The sequence below is a fragment of the Terrapene carolina genome, unplaced genomic scaffold (assembly GCF_002925995.2).
Source record: "Terrapene carolina triunguis isolate 2854851 unplaced genomic scaffold, T_m_triunguis-2.0 Scaffold210, whole genome shotgun sequence".
NCBI classification, from domain to species: Eukaryota; Metazoa; Chordata; order Testudines; family Emydidae; genus Terrapene; species Terrapene triunguis.
In genome coordinates this window covers 42165718-42180419 of record NW_020664561.1, presented here as the reverse complement: position 1 = coordinate 42180419, position 14702 = coordinate 42165718, and the positions used below count along the sequence as shown (strand labels likewise).

Below are 14702 nucleotides of genomic sequence, written 5' to 3'. Positions count from 1 at the left end.
ATATGACACCACTGCCAAGCTTTCAAGTTTCTGTATGTAACGGACACAGCAAGGCTGGGATAAAAGGCGTTACAAAAGATTAAGATGGACATGTTCACAAATAATATTTGCAGGCATCAAAAATACCATTATAGCTTCTATTTCCCTCTTAAAGGGAAATAGTGTTTTTCCATTAAGAAGCATATGTTAATAAAGATAGGTGATTTAAAGGGTACTTGTCAAAGTGGTGCTGAAATTAAATGTTGATGTACCAGAAACGTGAACTTTTTACACTGAAGACCTCTGAGTGTCTGATGCAACTTTTTGAAGCTTTGGTGAAATTCATCCCATCATTCAGAGCTGAGAGAGTGGATTAGAATTTAATAATTTGGTAGTATTTCACCCAGCATTCAGCTAGACAGGAGTGAATCTAAATTGGCTACTGATACAACAGCAGAACTTCCTAAAATAGTAAAAGCAAAGTTATTTTATATTAAAGCAGATAGAAAATTCGGATGGCTGCATAAGAATTTTAAACAGAAGATATAAATAATACATGTATAACCAACTGTTCTTTATTTATCTTCATGTACCAAATCATCTACAATGTAAGTCTTGCAGTAGTGTTAACATCCCAGTCCCAAAATTAAGGAATTGTTTTTAATGCTTCCACTACAGTAAGGAATATTAATAAGTTATTTCCATACTTAACGTACGTAGTGCAATTGAGTATACTTTCTGCAGCTACTGTGGACATGATACATTACGAACATTTCTGAATATCTAGCGTATGTTTTTGGCTAGTGAAAACTACTCTGGACTTGTGAAGGGTCTTTGGTAGAAATATTCAGTTACTACCTTCATAACAAAATTGAATGCTGTTTCATTTGCAGTGTATCGAATTAGCTAGGAAGGTTTTAGCAGTTTGTATTTTCATGTTTCTCTTTCTTTGCAGATTGCATGTCCGATATTTGCAGGCCTCTTACACTTTTTCTTCCTGGCAGCATTTGCCTGGATGTGCCTAGAAGGAGTGCAGCTCTATCTCATGTTAGTAGAAGTATTTGAAAGTGAATATTCTAGGAAGAAGTACTACTATGTTGCTGGCTACCTCTTCCCTGCCACAGTAGTTGGTGTCTCAGCAGCTATTGACTATAAGAGCTATGGAACAGAGAAAGCGTAAGTAATTGCAAGTGACCTGAGTGTTTTTCAAGTGAATAATTTTTTTAAAGCCTGTTAGCTGTCAGAGGGTCCCTGACAGACTAAAATAGCATTTGAAAGCTTTATTGGTAAGAGAATGGCAATGCCATGCACAAATTACAATCAAGTCTTTTGTAATTGTCTAGGTTCAGAGGATTTGTACTCTGGAGAGGCAGATTCTAAATTATAGTCTTTCTTTTAACACAAAAGATTGACCTAAAACAAATTGAAAAAGTAAATAACTTTTTGGCCTCAAATGGATATTAAGTAAAAATTCTTCCGAACTTAAAGTGTCTGACAGGCTTAACCACCCAGTTTTAAGCTAATGCTTCATTAGATCTCTTTGTTCAGCTGGCCCTCTGGCTAACTCTCATTTTGAATTATGACAGTACAATATTCCAACCTATATATTTCACTTTGATAATATTTTATCAGAAGGGTAAAGCAGGATTAAAATTACCCATTGCCTTTTATTTATAAAAATACAGATATTTATAGAAAGTGACAGACGGTAGACATAGAATGTTTCTGAGGATTTGAGTTGCTGGAGGCATGAATTTGCCTTCCAATGGTGTTTTACTTTGTCCTTTGATGAAATTAGTTACAGTATGGGAAGATATTGTTGACTTCTAGAAAGCTGCTTGATTTTGCTACTGATGAAAGACAAATAAAAGAGATTCAGCAGGGTGCTGGGCTATATGAAAAATGAACCACTAAGTGAAGTCACCCGATAAGTTTATGCATCATTTACTTTAATATCATATGTGTTTTTTCTTACTATTCAACTCCCAGATGGGGTATTTTATTTATATCATACTGTTTTGTAGCAAAACATGACATCTGAACGTTTTTTAGCTTGCATTCTTCAGGGATCAGCACTTTGCTTATGATATAAAGTTAAAGGCAAATTTTGAAGATTACATAGAAACCCTATGAAACTAAAGCATTTACTGATGTCGGGTTTCATCAGTCCATAGCAAAAACTTTGACTGAACCTAAAAAGAGAGCAAGAGAGAGGTGGTTTTTTTTTTTTTTTTGTTTGTTTGATTTAAATTAGTTTTGGTATGTAAGGAGAAAACCAGAGCAGATGATCAACAATCTTGTTAAAGAAAACCCAGGAAAACAGCCCTAGCTAAGGGCGGGGGGGGGGAGGAATGGCCATGATTAAGATGGTACTGTTCACTGTTGTTGGCTCATTGTGTATTCACATTGAAACACCTGTTCAAGGATTATTTAAGATGGGTTTTGCACTTTCCATTTTTACAACTCAGGAACCAATGTAATCATTTAACTTTCATTGCCTTTTTCATCACAGTTGCTGGCTCCACGTAGATAACTATTTTATCTGGAGTTTCATTGGGCCTGTTACCTTCATTATTCTGGTAAGAGTGCTTTCCTTCTCCCCCCTACCCCCCACCTCCCCTTTCCTTCCCCCTTTTGCTCATTTTACAAGAGCAACAGCGTCGTGAAGGTTGAGTAACATCAGTCATTACAAATCCTACTCTGAGTTTTGTATGAAAATAATTAAGGCAAATTTATAATGGGAACAAGGGACTGTAAAGAATGTTTAAAATATAGTTCTGACCAAATTATTAATGTTCAGAACTCATTTGGTGCTTCTTCACTTCTTCTTTTTGTCCTTATTATTTTAATACTGAAGGTCATATTGATATGGCAGTCATATGACAGATCAATATAGTACTAAATACAGATTACAAAAGGCCATTATTATTACTACCATCTATTGAGTTGGTTTTGTACATGTTCAAAAATTGTAACTAAGTATTTATCCAACAGACTGGAATGACTCAAACAGAAGTTCCAATCCTCTGGGTAAATAATTCAATCTAATAATTCTGCATACATATGCTATATGTGTGTATATATTTGTAAGTGTTTTTCCCCATATGCATATTTATGTTATGTGTACTATGTATAAAACACTCACGTGTTTTTTATATAAAAAATAATCAGTGTATTGTGAGCCCAATAGAAAATCCATGCGAGTCATTCCAGTGGGTGGAAATATTTTAATTATATATATTTTTTTTATATATTTTTTTTTTAAATAAAAAATGGAGTGGTTAACTCATTTATTATCCATTCCTAGAACCATTCCAGTCTTTACAATAAATAGAACATGGTTATATATTCAGCCAGGGGAAGATCTGCTGCAGTTGATGCAAACTAGTGGAAAAAGAGGTGTAAGAATTTGGAAGAAAAGGATGTTCAAAATGAATTTACAACTCAATTTTATGGTTGTGGTGTCAGAGCTCTGAAAGGTCCAGCTGTGCTTGAGTGTGCACTGATTTTCTGTAGGTACATAAGAGAGAGTTCATAACTTTGAAATTTTGGAACAGTGAAGTGGGTTTTATTAGTGTTTTTAGAAACCTACGGTAATAAAATACCATATCCTGTGCATTTATATAATGCCATGGTTGTGACAAAAACTGACAAAAGCCAAGAAATTAAAATTTCTGACACTCCCTTCACTAATTCGAGCTTTGTAGTCTTGTCATATTTTTTTCAGCCTCAAGGATAGTTTGTCAGCCTTAATTTTTAAATTCCTGCCTTTTATTGATTTATACAGTGAATTATTTAAGCACATTTTTTTGTATTTTATAATTTACACTGCCCCAGAATGTGAAAGAAAATTGGTGCATTTTGAATCTACGAATTATAGTGAAAAGATGTGCAAGACCATCCAAGATAGGTAGGCTTGGAAGGATTTGATTTTTATCAAATGTTGGTAAAAGTCAATTTCACTGTACACACAGACCAACCCCAAAAATATTTCCATTGATGATAATCAAAATTTATAGCTAGTCAAAGTAATAAAAATCTCCTTGAGAACTGAGTTTGATTTATGGATATTCACTTTGTATATTTTGACACATAATGTTGACAATCTGTGTTTTAACTTTTATAAAGCTTTAACTTCTTGAATTTCAATGCCTACTGTCATTAAATAATTATTGTCTGACCCACTCCATAATTTACCACACCTGTAAACATTTAAATAGGTAAAATTAGAAAAAACTGCTTAAAATAAACATCGATATTGGTGTCAAAATTATATTTTTAAAAAATTTAATTCTGCCAAGCCTATTGATAGGTGATTTATCCTGTCTTAAGATATCATGCTGAAGTATCTCCAGATGTACTCTTTGTTTATTAGAAGGCCACCTTGGTTAAACAACGGAGTTTTTTCAACCCATTGAGCGTGGACACTTAAGAAAGGACAGGTGCACAATGTGCAAATAGATGCTTCATTTTAAAGATACAGTCACAATGCTGTAAGGATCTGTTATGTAAAATTTCCTTTTATTTTTTCAAATGTCATAGTGTATGTATGTATGGAGAGAGAAAGATAATAGTCTCCTGGAGGTATGAGGAATGTGGTCAAGCAACTAGGAATGTAGTACAAAGTTTAGTCTATTTAAGCAAGTTTAAAGAAAAGGAAATCCCTCCCACTTTGGAATTTGATTCAGTACTAAGCCTTCAACTATATTTAAACGGAATTTTTAATACAGTAGGTCATACTCTTCCAATAGGAGAAGTTGTATACATGATTGCTGCGATCATTTAAAGAAAACTGTTCTAAGTCTGATGTCATACAGTTCAGCTAGTCAGTGCTTTAGGGTCTGGTTATAAGTGTTTTTTGTTTGTTTTTGTTTAACTTATTACTGTAAGCACTTTCTAGAGCACTTCTCTCTGTTTTATATAATATTTCACTTGAGGGGACTAGAACGGGACTTTGCTGAGGGCATTTATATTTCCTCATAATCAGGTCAGAGTGAGAACAGAGGTGAAGGACATTTAAATTATATTGACCATGTACAGTCAGAGTCCACTGTTATTTATCGGTCATGATATTATTATCCTCCAGCAAATCATTTAGACTGAGTGGCTAAAGGCCTTTGGGAGCAGTATTCCCAACTTCACAAATATGAAACAGCAGGTAGCAATCACAACATAGTTCCTGGGAGTAATTCTTCTCCTGCAATTGCTTTGCCCTCTAATCGTCCAACTGAGAGAGAGAGAGGCAGATGAGTAATGGCTGAAAAATAATCTCATGTGCAACGTAACCAGAGAAGAGCCATGTTTGTAGAATAGGGTATTCATTATCAATGGTATGAAAGAGTTTAATATTAGTAATCTTTTCAACATCTGTTACTGGTTTAAATTCTCTCTTATGATGTTTATTAATGAAATAATATGCATATTCTTAGACAATATTGTTTGCTGCTTTAATTTACAAGGTTTTCTCTGTGGTTAAATCCATCCTTCCAATTGCATTAAAATCTATACACGACATCGTGGGGGTCTGTGAGGGAAAACTGCCTTCTGAGGAAGACATAAAACTTTCAACTTCAGTATTTCCATAGACTGTCATGCCTATGGGCACCAGGGTCATTATATCTATGAGAAAAGAGCATGTAAGTAATGAGCGATGGGAAACCATTAGTATGCCTGAAATGGTTTAATGAAAGCTTGGATCATGACACATCAGGAGCTGTTCTCATCATTTGGACAGTTCCATCTGCATCTTTAATAATTAATTCAGTTCAGTAAGAGTTCAGCTTGCACACTCATTTAGAAGCCTTCTTCAGAGAACACCTCTTTGGCTGCCAGTCCCTGAGAGAAATAGGCTTCTGCATGGCTAAGAGCAAAGATCTGGAGGTACACAAACAGTTTTAGAGCTGCATTTGCCAGGTAACAAAAGCTCCAGGGAGGACAAAAAGGGTCAGAACATGTGCAGTTCAGCTAGGTTACTTCAGAGTGGTGTTTCTGTTCTTCTGTCTTATCATATCCATGTCAGCACTGCAGGCTGTGTGGAATGAATTTTAAGCTGCTAAGCTCAGGCAGGCGGGATTCAATTGAGCAGGTTGATGGCTATAAAACAAACAGTGTGCTCCCATAATCTGTGGTCAGAAAAGCCCGAATATTTTGACTTCTATTTAGCTCCATGTTCATTCATACCATTAAGATGGATGAAGTTGGTTAGACTCTTGCTCAGCCAGGACTACTGGGGTATGATCCTCACAGATGGAACTAATAAATTCGCCTGGTAAAGGTTATTTAAACAAAGATTCCGCAGATGTTCTATTTAATCAATACAGGAAAAATGTGTGGTTGTTTTACTCATACTGAAATATGTTATTTCACTAATATGTCTCTATGTGTATAGCGATATATATGTGTGTGTGTGTGTGTGTGTGTGTATATATATATATATATATATATACACACACACACACACACACACACATATACACATATAAATCCACATTATATGTATATAAATATATATTGTAAATGTGTGTTTTTATATGTACACACATGATAAATGTGGCAGTGAAAGACATGTGATAAATTGTATTTGTCATGTTCCTGACTTTCATTCTGCCACTTATCTATCTTTTTTAGGACTCCTTCTAGTCTTTCAGACCTCTCTGCAGCTTATAACAATTTTTTTTTAAATCAACTTGAGACAAAAATATTTCCCTCAAAATTACACTGGTCTGATGTGCAGGACAGACAGTATTCAGTCCGGCATCATTTTAAGGTCCAGTGTCTTCTGATTTTGCAGGGTTAGAAACAAGACTTCTTTGTACTGGTAAAGAGAGAATACCCAGCTTTCCATAGGTTATTGAACTTGCTCTGTAAAGTCCTCAAATATTAGATTTTAGAATGGTGACATTTTTATAGATAGAGATTTTTTTTTTAAATGTTTGTGATAATTTTCTTCCTCGCTCTTGTATATCAAGTCAAATCAGTATCTTAGATGTCTGTATATGAATGCAAGAAGTATGGGGAATAAGCTGGAAGAACTCGAAATGCTAGTAAATAAACACAACTATGACATGGTTGGCATCACAGAGACCTGGTGAGATAATACACGTGACTGGAATATTGGTAAAGAAGGGTACAGCTTGCTCAGGAAGGACTGGCAGGGAAAAGAGGGAGGAGGTGTTGCCTAATATATTAAAAATGTATACACTTAGACTGAGATTGAGATGGAAATATGAGACAGACTTGTTGAAAGTCTCTGGGTAAGGATAAAAGGGGTAAAAAACAAGGGTGATGTCATGGTAGGGGTCTACTACAGACCACCTAACCAGGAAAAAGAGGTGGATGAGGATTTTTTTAAAACAGCTAACAAAATCATCCAAAGCACAGGACTTGGTGGTGATGGGGAACTTCAACTACCCAGACATCTGTTGGGAAAATAACACAGCAGGGCACAGATTATCCAATAAGTTCTTGGAATGTATTGGAGACAATTTTTTATTTCAGAAGGTGGAGATAGCTACCAGGGGAGAGGCTGTTCTAGATTTGATTTTGACAAATAGGGAGGAACTGGTTGAGCATTTGAAAATGGAAGGCAGCTTGGGTGAAAGTGATCATGAAATGATAGAATTCATGATTCTAAGGAATGGTAGGAGGGAGAACAGCAAAATAAAGACAATGGATTTCAAGAAGGCAGACTAGCAAACTCAGGGAGTTGGTAGGTTAGATCCCATGGGAAGCAAGTCTAAGGGGAAAAACAATAGAAGACAGTTGGCAGTTTTTCAAAGAGACATTATTAAGGGCACAAGAGCAAACTATCCCACTGCGTAGGAAAGATAGGAAGTATGGCAAGAGACCACGCTGGCTTAACCAGGAGATCTTCAATGATCTAAAAATCAAAAAAGAGTCCTACAAAAAGTGGAAACTAGATCAAATTACAAAAGATGAATATAAGCAAATAACACAAGTATGTAGGGACAAAATTAGAAAGGCCAAGGCACAAAACAAGATCAGTTTAGCTAGAGACATAAAGGGTAACAAGAAAACATTCTACAAATACATTAGAAACAAGAGGAAGACCAAGGATAGGGTAGGCCCATTACTCAATAAAGGGGGGAGGGAATAATAACAGAAAATGTGGAAATGGCAGAGGTGCTTAATGACGTCTTTGTTTCAGTTTTCACCAAGTAGATTGGTGGTGATTGGACGTCTAACGTAGTGAATGCCAGTGAAAATGAGGTAGGATCAGAAGAGGCTAAAATAGGGAAAGAACAAATTTAAAATTACGTGGACAAATTAGATGTCTTCAAGTCACCAGGACCTGATGAAATGCATCCTAGAATACTCAAGAAGCTGACTGAGGAGATATCTAAGCCATTAGCAATTATCTTTGAGAAGTCATGGAAGATGGGAGAGATTCCAGAAGACTGGAAAAGGGCAGATACAGTGCCCATCTATAAAAAGGGAAATAAGGACAACACAGAGAATTACAGACCAGTCAGCTTAATTTCTGTACCTGGAAAGATAATGGAGCAAATAATTAAGCAATCAGTTTGCAAACATCTAGAAGATAATAAGGTGATAAGTAATAGTCAGCACGGATTTATCAAAATCGTGTCAAACCAACCTGATAGCTTTCTTTGACAGGGTAACAAGCCTTGTGGATGGGGGGAAGTGGTAGACGTGGTACATCTTGATTTTAGTAAAGCTTTAAATACTGTCCCGCATGACCTTCTCATAAATAAACTAGGGAAATGCAACCTAGAGGGAGCTACTATAAGGTGGGTGCATAACTGGTTGGAAAACCGTTCCCAGAGAGTAGTTATCAGTGGTTCACAGTCATGCTGGAAGTGCATAACGAGTGGGATCCTGCAGGGATCAGTTCTGGGTCCGGTTCTGTTCAATATCTTCATCAGTGATTTAGATAATGGCATACAGAGTACACTTATAAAGTTTGCGGACAATACCAAGCTGGGAGGGGTTGCAAGTGCTCTGGAGGATAGGATTAAAATTCAAAATGATCTGGACAAACTGGAGAAATGGTCTGAAGTAAATAGGATGAAATTCAATAAGAACAAATGCAAAGTACTCCACTTAGGAAGGAACAATTAGTGCACATATACAAAATGGGAAATGACTGCCTAGGAAAGAGTACTGCAGAAAGGGATCTGGGGGTCATAGTGGACCACAAACTAAATATGAGTCAACTATGTAACGCTGTTGCAAAAAAAACTAACATTCTGGGATGCATTAGCAGGAGTATTGTAAGCAAGACGCAGGAAGTAATTCTTCTGCTCTAGTCTGCTCTGATTAGGCCTCAATTGGAGTATTGTGTCCAGTTCTGGGGACCACATTTCAGGAAAGATTTGGACAAATTGGAGAGAGTCCAGAGAAGAAGAACAAAAATGATTAAAGGTCTAAAAAACCTGATCTATGAGGGAAGATGGAAAAAATTGGGTTTGTTTAGTCTGGAGAAGAGAAGACTGAGAGGGGACATGATAACAGTTTTCAAGCATGTAAAAAGTAGTTACAAGGAGGAGGACGAAAAAATACTTTTCTTAACCTCTGAGGAGAGGACAAGAAGCAATGGGCTTAAATTGCAGCAAGGAGCTTTAGGTTGGACATTAGGAAAAGCTTCCTAACTGTCAGGGTGGTTAAGCACTGGAATAAATTGCCTAGGGAGGTTGTGGAATCTCCATTATTGAAGATTTTTAAGAGCAGGTTAGACAAACACCTGTCAGGAATGGTCTAGATAATTAATCCTGCCACGAGTGCAGGGGACTGGAATTAACCTTGCAACGTTTCTTCCTAACACCTATCTGTGCTATGTAGTGATTTTACATTATAATTCTCTCAAATTTATCTGTGGACTTTCTCATTATTCATGTAAAGCAGAATTTTCAAAGCTTGTTGGCTAGTTAGACTCCTAAATTCATATTTAGACACTTAAAAAGAACTGGCCTGATTTTCAGAGGTGCTGACCTACCCCAGCTCCCAGAGTTAGCCCAATGCTGCCTGTTTTTGAAAATCATCCTATGTATGTATAGGCAATACAGCTAGAGATGAGCTAAGGAGGCGGTATTTAGATGTAGACTTTGGGTTAGAATTGATATTTGAGGCCAAATCAGTATTAGGGTTTGGATTCTGATTTTAGGAATCCAAAATCCCATAAGACTTTGCCTAAAATGGTGGAAGCCTTGTGAATTCAGCAGCTCCGCTAATCACAAGAAGATGCAAAATTTTGGTGACATCAAATGAACTTTCACTTAATGTGAAGCTGTGCTAGATCCTGAGGGCCTGTACTGTTGTTCAGCAAGACTCTTTGAACCTATCATCACATATTGCCTGTGCATTTGATTTCTTTGAAGTCCACCCAAGATGAAGGCCTCTCCTTAGTTTGGCTTGCAGCACCACATCCACCAACTGGATTTGGATCTCATTAAAGGATAATTTTTTTTTTAATCTATTTGACACCAGATATGTATTAACTGATAACTTACTGGTATTTACTGGAGAATGTCAAACTCTAAAAGATGAAACCACTAATTCAAGAATTTGGGTGTCCCATATTTTCTATGGAGGAAGAGGAGAATAGATATAGATCAGTTGAAGGTTAGATTGATTTATAACAATTAAAGAATAAATAGATGAACTTGGGTCAATGTTTGATTTTCTTGAGACAGGTGGAAAATTCGGTGTAATATAATGCTGCAGTTGTGAAAGCAAAAAGCATCATGTCCATTGGTTGAATTGTCATAGGCTAGAGAGAGGCCCATTTTTTTCAGAAGTGCAAACACAAAACTCACCCTGTAATTTGATAGGCCTCTGTGGATTTTATGCATTGGAATGTGATTTATTTTTAAATTTTCTATTGATATTAAGAAATTCAGTATTTAGGATGAATGACTCTTTTTAAAACAACAGCTTCAAATGCATTGAGTCATCTGGATAACAGCTGATACAGATTAGTGGAAAAGAAGCAAAATATCTGGTTCATTCTCTCTCGTGCATGCACCCACACCTCCCTCAATAGGAAGGGAGTTAAAGCCATTTATTCTAAAAGTAATTATTTTCCATCATGTTCCCCTGTCCTTTCTGCTTGGTGTATTATGTAATAAAATGAATACACCCAGAACAGCAAATTATTTAAAAGAACTGAACCCCTTTTTTCATGATAGGAGGTGAGTGAGATAAAAGGGGATGTGTCTTTCCCCAAGGTTAGCTCTATGCCACTTACAGTTTTTGCACAGATAGAATAATTTTCTGATAGTTACAGAGCGCATATACAGAGCCAATGTTTTTTAATCCTTTTTCAGATGGTGAACTAGTGTTCTTTTGTTGCTGATGTTTCAAATTATATCATTTTTCACAGAGATGTGAAGAACAAGTATCATATGGTCTGTTGTCATAGTTACTTTGTCTTGAAGTACAGTACTTTAATGCTTTTTATTTTGAAGGTTCTTTTTCATCTACCATGATACAACTATATCATCTTTAGTAAAATACTGGACTACTTTGCAGTTCTATTTTCTAAATTTTAATAAATATTGAGAAGATATTTGGTAACATTAGCCTCCAATTCTGAAATGATATCCATACAGGCAAAGCCTGCGTGAAGCCCTGTTGCCCTATTAGAACATTGTGTGGGCTCAGGGGTAGGGACTTGACTGCTTGGCTATCATTGCAGGACGAGATCCTTACTCTATAAATATAGGCTTTTATTTTTCCACATTTTAGATGCCTAACTGGCAATTAGACTTCTCATGTTCAAAGAATCATAGGGTGAAATCCTGCCAGTTTTCATCGAGTGCTGGTCCCTATGGGTATTCACTGTGGGAGTGCGTGCACTCCATGTGCCCAGGACTGGAAACTCTTACTGTGTGGAAGTATAGAAGTTGGTAGTGCCAGTTCCACCAATGGTCTTCACACACGAAGTCAACCTGAATAGAGCTACCAAAGCCTCATCCCAGGACTCCTATAGAACAGCCAGGGATTAATGGCAGTCCCCATGGGACCTGCCCCCATCCCTGTGAACCCACCTACTGGCCATACTGGAGCACTTGAGACCCTTACTATCGAGTCCCAGACTTTGAACACCGAGGGCACAGATTTCATCAGAAATCACCTCCAGTGCAAGAGCCTGAGCCCTCTCTAGGGCAGGCAAAAGAACACGAGCAGACGGTACCTCTGAATCTGCCAAGGGCTTCTTTTTCATCTGTGGACAAGTGATGATACCAGTCTCCCCCTCCTCAAGATGATTACAAGCGGTAATAGGAACTTCTCTGGAGGAATACTGAAACCCCCCAGATCTCACTGGAAGAGGTTCAGGATCCTCCCTTCTCCCCACATGGTCATGGACATTCTCTTGTCAGTGGCACCCTCTGAAGTGGCACTTCCTATGAATGAGGCTGTTTTGGAGCCAGCTAAGGACACCTCAGCCACATGGGCCCCTACCCCAAAGAGAACTGAAAAGAAGTATGTTGTTCCCCCTAAGGAGGCAGAATATTTGTTCTCTTACCCAAACCAGAACTCTCTGGTTGTCTAAGCTGTCACAGAGCAGAATGACTAACCAGTCAAGGGTCATTCCTTCAGATAAGGATGCCAGAAAGAACTTTTCTTCAGCCAGTCTACTTTTCCATATCAAGAACTAATGGATGCTTATGTCAAAATACAACATCATGAACTACAACAAGAGTTGACCAATAAATTACCTTAGTAATGCAGGCCCCAATTCCAGGCTATTCTGGAAATCTAATGGCCAGGTCATCCCTTCAGCTGTCATTGGACATAGCGGACAGAGTTTCCTGTGATGTCAGTAGTTGAGGCAGGTTTCTTGGCTGCAGCCATTGGGGTTCCCCAGAAAGGTTCAGGTGATGGTAGAAGATCTCCCCATTGAGGTTAACAAGCCTTCAGCAAGAAAACCAGTGAGTCACTTCACTCACTCCAAGACTCTCATGCCACTCTCCATTCCTTGGGAATATGCGCCCCACCATCTTGCAGAAAATATTCTTAAGTGCTGCAGCATACATTCCAACCAGTCACATGGCCATTCTACCCTCAGAGGCCCTCTGAGCCACCAAGAAAGCACCTTAGAGTACAGTGCGGCAGACACACCACTCCACTATCGTCCCTTGTCCAGACCCAACTGCCTAATTCAGTTAGGGGCTGGAGAGGCCATAATTAGGGAAAGGGCTTTTTCTCCAAATAATTCCTCATCCCCAAAAAGAAAGGGAGCTGCAGACTCATCTTGGACCTCAGGCATCTGAATGTCTTCATCTACCACATAAAATTCAGGATGATTACCCTAGTTGCTCTAATCCCCTCCCTGAACAAAGGAGACTGATCTGCAACTCTCGATTTAAGATGTTTATTTTCATAAGGATATTCCCCCAGCACAGGCATCCTGCGTTTTTGGGTGGCTATAGAGACTAAACCCAGTACAAGATGTTCCCCTTTGGTCTTGGAGTGGCCCCACGGGTTTTTACAAAGCTATGCACTTTCGCCAGCAACTCTGAAGTATATTTCCCTATCTAGACAGATTCTTCATAATGAGAACCTCAGCATTCATCTCAGTCTTCAGACAACAGTCTGGTCCTGCATGGTAGCATGCACCTATGTGACCCCCTTTATCCAGGCTACATTTGTGCAGTATCCAGGCTTGGCTGAGAAAGGTCTACCTTTCAAACAGGGATTCCTTAGACAAGAGAGTCTCAGTTCCTTGTAGCATCTGGACACCTCTCACCTGGGGGGAGAAGGACATTGTTTGTGTGATGGTTCCCTTTGCTCCCTCCCTTCCCACAAAGGCACTCATTATAGACGTGTCTCTACGAGGCTGGGGAGTGCACCTGGACAACTACATAGGTCCAGGTTCCTGGACTGTCAGGTACCAGACCATCTAGGCACAACTGCTGTCCTGCTCCCTAACTAACTGCGCTGCTGGGCAATCTTAGAATTCTGAGTGGGCACAGCCTCCAATTGGCTGCTAGTGTAGCAGTCTTTCTTATAAGCGTGGCCCCCACAGCAGTTTAGTGGCTGCTCAACACATACCACATCCACAGCTGTACTTGCCCTTGTTCCAGCCTGCTTCCCGTCCCTGCTCCTGCTTTCCTCCAGCCGTTGCTCCCCTCTGGCTTCAGACTTCCCCCAGCTCTGCCTCTGGCTTACAAGTCTGGTTGAACCTCCAGTTTTGGCATTCGGCTTCTGTCTCACTGGTACTGACTCTCAGCTCATTTCCTGGACTCTGCCCACCCTGGCACCCACTTCAAAATGATATATCAAACTCTTACCTTCACCACTAGGCCTGACCACCCATGACCTGGTTGGCACATTCCACATCAACTTTCTTGAACTGCGAGTAGGCCACAAGGTGTGCAAGCAATTCCGATCCACTCGTGTCCAGGTCAGGGTGGACAACATCTATGTATAAATGAACAGAGGGGAGTGAGGTCCGTACTACTCTGGAGGGAGGCTGTCTAGCTCTGAAATTGGTGCATTCACCATCAAATCATCCTCACTGCAGTGCACATACCAGGAACGATGAAATTCTGAGCAGAAAGCCTCAGCAGGTATTTTCACAAGGATCACAAGTGGGAACTTCACATCTATGGTACAGCGGATAGTTTGTCAGTGGGTATTCCCCTCATGGGACCTCTTTGCCACCCAGGGAAACAAGAAGTGCCCAGCCTCGAGACACACAGGGGCACAACTCCAGAGGGGATGCCTTCCTAGTGCAG

The 14702-nt window shown here is 38.8% G+C and overlaps 1 protein-coding gene across 9 annotated transcripts in view; it reads left to right on the top strand.

The window, feature by feature from the left end:
- Nucleotides 1-14702, top strand: part of LOC112103319 (adhesion G protein-coupled receptor L2) — a 185969-nt gene that overhangs the window by 155478 nt on the left and 15789 nt on the right. For all 9 annotated transcript variants that reach the window (XM_029912337.1, XM_029912331.1, XM_029912330.1 and 6 more), the window contains 2 exons: nt 935-1155; nt 2492-2558. In XM_029912337.1, the coding sequence (XP_029768197.1) occupies nt 935-1155; nt 2492-2558 (288 nt within the window). The remainder of the gene's footprint in view (nt 1-934; nt 1156-2491; nt 2559-14702) is intronic.